At 55.7% G+C, this 8,492-nt stretch overlaps 1 protein-coding gene across 1 annotated transcript; it reads right to left on the reverse strand.

Moving 5' to 3' along the window:
- Nucleotides 1-354: 354 nt before the first annotated feature.
- NR2E3 (nuclear receptor subfamily 2 group E member 3) lies at nt 355-6,653 on the reverse strand. Its single transcript, XM_060003702.1, has 8 exons — nt 6,548-6,653; nt 5,869-5,995; nt 5,603-5,706; nt 5,266-5,514; nt 4,972-5,147; nt 3,857-4,103; nt 3,500-3,605; nt 355-487 (listed from the first exon to the last, which is right to left on the reverse strand). The coding sequence occupies exons 1-8, from the start codon at nt 6,639-6,641 to the stop codon at nt 355-357; spliced, it is 1,236 nt and encodes a 411-aa protein (XP_059859685.1). The 5' UTR covers nt 6,642-6,653.
- Nucleotides 6,654-8,492: the final 1,839 nt, after the last annotated feature.

Below are 8,492 nucleotides of genomic sequence, written 5' to 3' on the forward strand. Positions count from 1 at the left end.
TTGCCTGTTCTTGAACTTTGTATAAGCAGAACTGGTGCCTGGATGCTTTTGTTCAACGTTTACATCTGTGAAATTTATCCATGTTGCCACATAATATTGATGGTTCATTCCTTTTTATTGCTGTTTTCCATTTTATGAATGTACCACAATTTATTAATCCATCCTATTGTCATTGTACAGTTTGGAGCTATTATGAAAAAAGCTGCTATGAACATTCTTGTCCTATCTTTTGGTGAACATTTCTGCTAGGTACACATACCTACGGGTACAGTTGCTGAATCAAAGGGCAGGCAGATGTTTAGCTTCAGTAGATTGTTTTCCAAAGTGGTTGCACCCATTTTATTTCCACCTCCACTAGTTTTTGAACATATCACAAAGGAGCTTCTCCATTGGAGTATTTCCTATGGTCTTGCGGAAAAAGAGGAGCTCAACACGTTCAGAAGTAATAAACCTCAAAGCCGGTAGGAGCAGGAGCAGTTTCCCAAACCTGAACAGGATAGAGGACACCATCAGTTTGGTTATCAGCTTCTGAGCCCGAGTCCTAGGGACAGTGCCATCCCAGGAGAGGCAGAAGGGGAAGGAGAGGGGAGATGACTGGCGCCCAGGGCGAGTAAGGAGGAGCTTAGAGGAAAGGCCCCATTCACCTACCCCTGACCCACTGTGGCCCTCCTCCAATCTTTAGTTGAGGAGTGTGATGAAAATAGTGAATAAATATCGTTTATTATGTGTAAAGATTATAAAGTGAGAAGTTATATATATATATATATATTTTTTTTTTTTTTTTTTTTTTTTTTTTTTTTGCCCGTTGCAGAGCACAGGCTCCGGGCACACAGGCTCAGCAGCCATGGTTCATGGGCCCAGCCGTTCCGCGGCATGTGGGATCTTCCCAGACCGGGACACGAACCTGTGTCCCCTGCATCGGCAGGCGGACTCTCAACCACTGCGCCACCAGGGAAGCCCGAGAAGTTATTTATATTAATAGTACATGTGAATATATTATTAACTGAATATAATGATTATAATTACATGATGATTAATACCATATATATTTGAATAAGAATATAAATTCCTGGGAATTTCCTGGGGGTCAAGTGGTTAGGACTTGGCGCTTTCACTCATGCGGCCTGGGTTCAATCCCTGGTTGGGGAACTAAGATCCCACAAGCCGCGTGGCACGGCCAAAACATATATATATATATATATATATATATATATATATATATATACACACACACATATATATATATATCTATATATATATATATAAATTGCCCTCTGTAAGCCACCTAGGATGATAGAGTAGCTAGCCATTAGTGAAAATGTTCTGCAATCGAAACTTAATTTTTGTGGCTGAGATACTCATCCAGAAAAGGAGTAATTGTAGTTTTAAATAAGAAGCATTTGCCAAGGCAGGGGTCCCCAGTGCTGAGAACGTGGATGGTGAAGCTCCAAGAGACGAGGAGGGGCATTAGACCCTCCTTGGGTGGGAGGACTGACAGCTGGGGTCAGTGCCCAGTGTCAAGGAGGCCACAACAAATTGGGGCAGCTCCACACTCAGCTTCTACCACGGAGGTCTACAGGAAGTCTTTCCACCTCCCAATGACCTACTGAACCTGTTTTTCCAAACCAAGGGCTTTCTTTCTCTTGTAAGAGCCAAGCTGGTGGCACTGAGCAGTCGGGCAACCCTCCCTTCTGCTTTTCTGATCTAATCAGTGTCAGGAAGGAGTAACTATAAAGCCAAGTAGAGAAATTGTTTTTCAAACTGCCAGAAGTGGGTCACAACCAGCCTTTTTAAACAATAAACAATTTAAATAATTTAAACAGAAATATCAGAGTAAATCATTCAAAGTGAGGGCAGGGGGAACTTTGTTTCAGGGTCTGTGTGTTATTGGGTTATGATGGAAATTGCATTTCTTCCTGGGTGTTGCAGTTTTTAAAAACTGAAACACGCTGGCTTAGAGAACCCCAAATCACTTGCTCAGCACTCAGTTTCTGCCTGTAGTGGATACTGAACCAACTCCAGTAGGAGTGGCAAAGGAAGTGTTAATCAGAATTTTGAAATTTGACACAAAACCAATATGCCCAGACATCTCTGGGAGCTGAGCCCAACAGAAACCTGGTGAAGGAGGGCCACTGGTGCCTGAATGTCTGTGATGACTGTTCTTAGGGTGCTGTGTTGAGCCTTAGGGACACGTTCTACCTATGCTCACCAATAGCAGAAATCTTTCTGTGTGATGGGTATAGTCCTTATACCTTTGACTCTTTCTAAAAGAAAATTACCTCTTCTTTAGATGATTTCTCAGATTACAGGGGATTCGAGGGTGCCCGTGTTAGCTTACTTCTTCAGAGAGAACTGCTGGGGGCCCAAGAGAATGCAGAAAATATGGTCTAAAATAGCCAATAGGTTCCTGGAGTCCAAGTGGTCCAATCTTGCTGAAGCTCCGTTGGATCTGCTGGTGCCGGGGCGAGCCGGGCAGTCCCAGAGCACTGGCTCCTGCCCCACTATCGCTGCAATCACAGTCTCAGCTGGCAGCCACTGTCCTCCAAACCCAGCCAGGGCAGGGCTATTGTCCATGCACACGGCTTGTGCAAATGCATCCCTGTCAGATGTCCTGCTGCACCTCCAACAGGCCTCATGTTCCCTCAAAACTCTTTTCCTCCTGACTTTCCTTTTTATTTCTTGACTACCTCGTCTCCCAAATAGCTCTTCTTCCCCTCGTTCCTTATATCCACTCAAGTGCCAAGTCTGACCCATCCCATCTCCCAGTGGCTCCCGCATCTGTCATTGCCTTTCCACTCCCAAAGAGCAGAAACTCCACGGCTCCCCTGGATCATGGCAATGTCTGCTTCCCTCCCTGGTTGGATGCTCTGTACTCACTGCCATGCCCCTGCATGAAGCCCAGCTCTGTGTACAACACTCTCTCGCTCAAAAGCCTGCAGTGGCTCCTCTCTGCCTAGCAGATCAGATTTGGCCTTTGGCTGGCCTGCACAGGCTGATGCCAGAGAGCCATTCTGGCTTAGCCTGCCACCTTCTCAGTGGCAGCGATCTCTTATACCTTCCAAACTGGGCTCCTGACCTAAGAACACATGCATATTCGCCTCTCTCTCTCTCCCCACCTTGGTGAATGATGATTTCTCTCCTTATAGACCTTATCCTTCCTCCAAGTCCAGCCCTGCCTCCAGCTCTGCTTGGCACCCCATCTCCCAGTGGGTCTCTGTCTCCTGCAGACACATGCAGCCCTCAAGACCAGCCCTCAACTGCAGCGTGGTCACTGTGCTGGGCACCCCTAGGAGACAGCAAGTTTGCCTTATGCACATTTTGGTCCCTACTCCCGGGCCTGGTGCTGTGCCTGGCACTCAGTAGGTGTCAGCCACGGGCCGGTTGTACTGAGACCCTTGTGCCGTCTAAACAGTGCAGCCCTGAGATGGTGTCAGAGAGGTGGGCAGGGGGATGGCGAGATGAAGGGAGAGATGGGCAGGGAGGCACGTGCGCGGGTCACCTCACAGGCTGGCTGGGATGGTGGGCCTTGCTGTGCTGGCTCAGCATCACCTGGGACTGGTCCTGCAAGGCCTCCACATGCTCAGGATCCTTCAGGCCCCGCGTTTCTGGAGAGAAGCGGCAGCAGTGAGCTTCTCTCTCAGCCCCTCCTCCCCCGTCACAGTCAGCCAGGGCCTCAGGAGGCGTGAGCCCAGCCCTGCAGCCATCCATCCCCTCCTGCCCCCAGGGAAGAAGTCTGCACACATCTGCGTCTATGTGGGGCCATGGAGGGAAAGTGAGAGGCAGAAGGAAGTCACCAGAAGTCCCTTTCTTCACCCCCAACCACTCTCCTCTAAGGCTTGGGCAAAGACTCAGCTACCTGGTTTGAAGAGGACCAGGGCCTTCATGCAGGCGAACTCCGTGGGGTCCACCGCCAGTGCCCGGAACCTTGAAATGGTTTCCTGCAGGATTCGAGTCTCTGCACTGGCCAGTGCCAGCCGGCCCTGAGAGCTGCCACCAGCAGAGGCCTCAGGCGGGGCCAGCAGGGGGCAGCTGTCCAGGGGCAGAGACCACTGGATGGCTCCGAGGAGGAAGAGTTCACTCCATGCCTCTTCCAGCAGGATCACCTGTGCCCAGAGAGAGGGCGAGGGTTATGACTGATACACAGCTCCTCTGGCTCAGCCTGGAACCTCTGCCACCTTCTCGGGTGTCCTAGGAAACGAAGGGCTGGTCCCGGATGCCCAGAACATTCTGACCTCTGCCTGACATCAACCAGGGCTCCAGAGCTCTGGGACTTGGCACCATCTGGCCCAGATGCCTCAGCTTCAAGATACTCTGTGGGCTCCATCCAAAGCTGCAAGTGGGACACACAGGAAATCCTGGAGCTGTGAGAAGCTGGGTAGCCTCAGGGACTCCCCACCAGCATCCTAAGTTAGGCATCCTCAGCCTGGCTTCTGAGCTGCTTCATCCAAGCCACTGGCTGAGGACTCAGATTCTCAGTGTGCCTCTCTTCCTGGATCTGTCATGACAGGTCCCCTCGCTCATGAGAAGCCCAGAGGGCTGGTCTAGCGGAGAAGAGGCAGGGCTGAAATGCAAGCCCTGAAGTCAGGGGCATTTGTGTTCCAAGGGAGCCCAGGTTTGCCCACTGATGCTGTTTAGGGTGTGCAGACCACCCTGTGACAAACAGAGCATCTGTAGGGCCCGAGGGCTTGTCTAGGAGGAAAGAAGACCCAGAGGGGCACAGACACTGTCTTCAAATCCCTGGTCCCCGTGTATCCCTGGCCATCACTTTCCCCTGGGTGATGACCCTGACCATCATTGCTGCCCAGAGAGTCAGATCCCTGAGACTGGTGTCCCTGACCATCACTGACTCTGAGGCATGGGTGTCCCCAGCCGTCACCATCCCCAAGCCACATGCACCGCCAATCATCACCTGCACAAGGAGGTATGTGCCCCCAGCCCGGCGGACTCTTGTGAGCCCCCTGACGGGTATACCTGATCCCGGAAGGGCAGGTTGGAGAACACGGGCAGGTTCTTGGCCCACTTGACAGCCATGAAGAGGAGGCGAGCTGACGTCTCATGGATGCTGTCCAGGCCCCAGGGGGAGGAGGAGGAGTATGGGGACGAGGGGAACTCGGGGTCATTGCTGGTGACATCAATATTCTCATCAGCTGTTGGAGGAGGAGGCTGTGCATCAGCCCCTGCTCCGAGGTAGGCGGCAGGGGCTCCTCAGGGGCCCAGGTGTGGGATGAAGGCAGGACCCGGGAGCTCAGCTCTCCTCCCACTTACCATCCTCCGGCTCCAGCTTAGTGCAGGTTTCGGCCGTTATCAGGCTGGCCATGAAGTGGTGGTGGCCTGGAGGTGTGAGGGCCCGGGGCCCCAGGGCTCTGGCTGCAGACACAGGTGTAGGGCCCCGCGGGCTGGGCCCCGCTGGGGTCGGGGGAGCCGCCAGGGGCTCCAGCCAGGGCTCCGTGTCTGACTCCACGCGGTCCATTCGGACCTGGGCGGTGCTTCGTGGCTGGCGCTCATTCTGCACGGCTGGGGAGACAGGGAGGGTTAGGACGCCCCACGGGTCGCACGCCCCCTTCTCTTCCGCCACGCCTCTCCGGGTGGTCTCCCGACTCACCGTCCTGGTTCATGCCCGCCTGCAAGCACTTCTTCAGCCGGCAGGCCTGGCACTGGTTGCGGTGGGCCTTGTCCACCGGGCACATCCCTGCCCCCACCTGGCACCTGTGGGCGGAGGGGAACCCCCCCAGGGAGTCAGGGTCCCGCCCAGGCCCTGGGCCGGGGGTTTCGGACATGTTTGCCACAGCTCCTTCTTCCCTGAATGTCCTTCGTCCCTCCCAGGCCCCTTTAGGGGCTGGAGGGCGGCGGGGCGCTGCCCCGCTTCACCTGTAGATGAGCCGCCGCCTCACGCTCCTCTTGAAGAAGCCGCTGCAGCCGTTGCAGGCGTAGATGCCATAGTGCTTCCCGCTGCTGCTGTCCCCACACACGCGGCACTGGAGCGAGGGCCCTGCGCCTGAGGGGCAGCCGCGCTGGGTGGGGACTGGCCCAGGGCTGCTCACATCCCCCCTCCCGCCTCCTCAGGGGCCCCTACGCCCTCCTTGCTTCCTCGTCCTCAGCGTCCACCCGCCTTTAGACACGCCTGTGTCTCTCCCATCTGGAAGAGTGTCTCGCGTATCACACCCCCTCAGCCCTCCTCCTCCCCCTTCTCTCTCCATGGCCAGTTCTCAACAAGAGGACACTCTCTGCCCCACCTCCCGTTCCCTCTCTCTGCAGGTGGCTTCAGGCTCCTTCATGCAAAAAAGCAATCTTGGCACCACTGCTACGGACCTCTGCTCCCACCCCCTGAGGGCCCTTCTCTCTCCTTTCCTCCCCCATCCGCTCAGCTGTCCTGTCTGATCCCCATGTTTCTAGGATTCTGGGTTTGCCAGCAGGTTCCCTCACACTTGCCCACAGTCCTTGGGGCTCGGTCTGAGTCGCTCCGGCTCCTTTCACGGTCCCTGCAAACCTCTGACCCACACTCCACTCTCCAAGGGTCCAGACCCTCCTACGTCCAGGAAAGCCATACCTGTCAGCTCCTCCCCCAGGCCCCACCTGCCTGGAGACTCCTTCCTGGAGGCAGGCACAGCTGTTGGCGCCGCCGCAGCCATGTTGGAGCTCATGGGCGCTGTCGGCCTGGTCCTGGCTGGTCCCAGCCTTCCTGCCTAAGAGGCCTCAGGATCGCTGAGCCGGGCCCAGCCTCTGCCTCCCTCTCTGATCCTCTGTCTCTCTGTCGGTGCCCTCGTCTCTTGTCTATCTCTACTTCTCCCTCTGTCTCTGTCTCCTTGTCGCTCCTCTCTGTGCTCCTGCCTCCTGGCCCCTCTGTCTAAACTCAGGAGCTGCCCCAACTTCCCCTCAGAGCAGCAGCTCTGGCTTGGGGGGATTTCTCCCGGGGCAGCACTGGAGGCAGCTTATGATCCTCTTAATCTTTACTGTCTCCGCAGGGGATCAACCAGCCACACCTGCAGCATTACCAAGGTGCCCCCGGGAGCCGCTCGGGCCTGCTGCACCCACACCGGCTCCCAGGATGCTCAGCGTCTCCGGGTCCCTGTGCTCTCAAGCTGATCAAATCGTGGAGGGAGGTGTGGACTCCACTGGCCCCGGGACCGTAGGGGTCTGGGGACAAGTGTGTGGCCGAGATGTGTGTGTGCCTGGGTGTGGCTCCACATACAGGGTGCTCACTGTGGGCACTGCTCTCTGCCCCGGCGCTTCTCACCTAATCCCTTCATAAGGGATGGCTTGGGGCCCAGGATTTGAGGGTCTGGGCACTCCTGAAAGGCTAGCAGTCCCCAGACGCCCAGCACAGAGGCAGCTCCCATCGCATGTGGAAATGGGTCCAATGTAGGGTCTGAGGCCGCCTTGCAGGTGGGGTCTGGGCCGCCCGTGGAGGGTCTCCTGCAGGACTGGAGGGGGTGAGGATGCAGCCCCTGAGCCTGGCTACGGGCTCTCAGGCGGCCTCCCAGCCCTTCCCTGACTTGTCCTCACAGTTCCAGGCAGGCTGGTCCCTTAGTGTCCCCAGATCCAGTCTTCCCAGCTCGAACCCAGTGACGGTTCTGAGCTGGGGAGGTGGGAGGAGGCGTTTGTGTTTCCTTTGACCCCGAGGGTGGTTGGAGACAGCCAAGACAGACCCAAGTTCAAATCCCTGCTGCCTCACAGCCAGCCACACGTCCCTGAGCAAGTGCTTTAAGCCGTCTGAGCTTCAGTCTCCAGTAAAAAGGGGTGACAGAAGTACCTGCCTTGGAGGGTAGCTGGGGAAGCTAAGTCAGATGATCCTCAAAGCATTCCAGGGCCTGGCACTTAGCACTTAGTAGGCATGTAATAAATGATGGGGGCTGTTATTCTGATTGCCTCTCAGGGCTGTGGAGAAGATCCCAGAGGAAGCCTTGGCAAACAGCCATTCCTTTCCCGACCCCTTGGCCCCCATCCCCATTCCCACCCCACGCCCAGGCCGCCGCAGAAAGGCCCATGTTGGTCTGGAGGGGACCACACATCCTCAGCAGAACTGGGCTCACCTCTGGGTGAGCCTGGGGCAGGGCTTGGCCCAGCCTTAGAGCCTGAGGGAGAGGAGGGACAGTGTGAAACTTCTGGAAGGAATCATGGAGTTAAGGGGACAGAGGGGGCGGTGCAGCGCCCTTCTGTAAGTGGGGTTAACCCTCCCTGTGACAGAGAAGCACTACTGGGGATTTGGAAAGTCAGCTTGAGGGGCTTTGCAGGGTAATCCGCTTTCTGGGGCCTCAGAAGATCGAGGCCACTGAGCTGAGGCCCCTCACCTGGGCTTCTCTGCCTCTGTCCTCGCCCTCACCACTCTGCTGATGGGCAGGCCCTCGGGACCTTCCATGGCCAAGGTGTCTTGCTCCAGCTAACCTCCAAATCCAAGGGCGTCTCCTTGAACTCGATTGACCCATCCCTCCTTCCCGAAGCTCATCTCTTCCATTCTTCTGGAACTATCTTAACTGTCTTCCTCCCGCTCTGAA

The sequence above is a fragment of the Delphinus delphis genome, chromosome 2 (assembly GCF_949987515.2).
Source record: "Delphinus delphis chromosome 2, mDelDel1.2, whole genome shotgun sequence".
Taxonomy (NCBI): domain Eukaryota; kingdom Metazoa; phylum Chordata; class Mammalia; order Artiodactyla; family Delphinidae; genus Delphinus; species Delphinus delphis.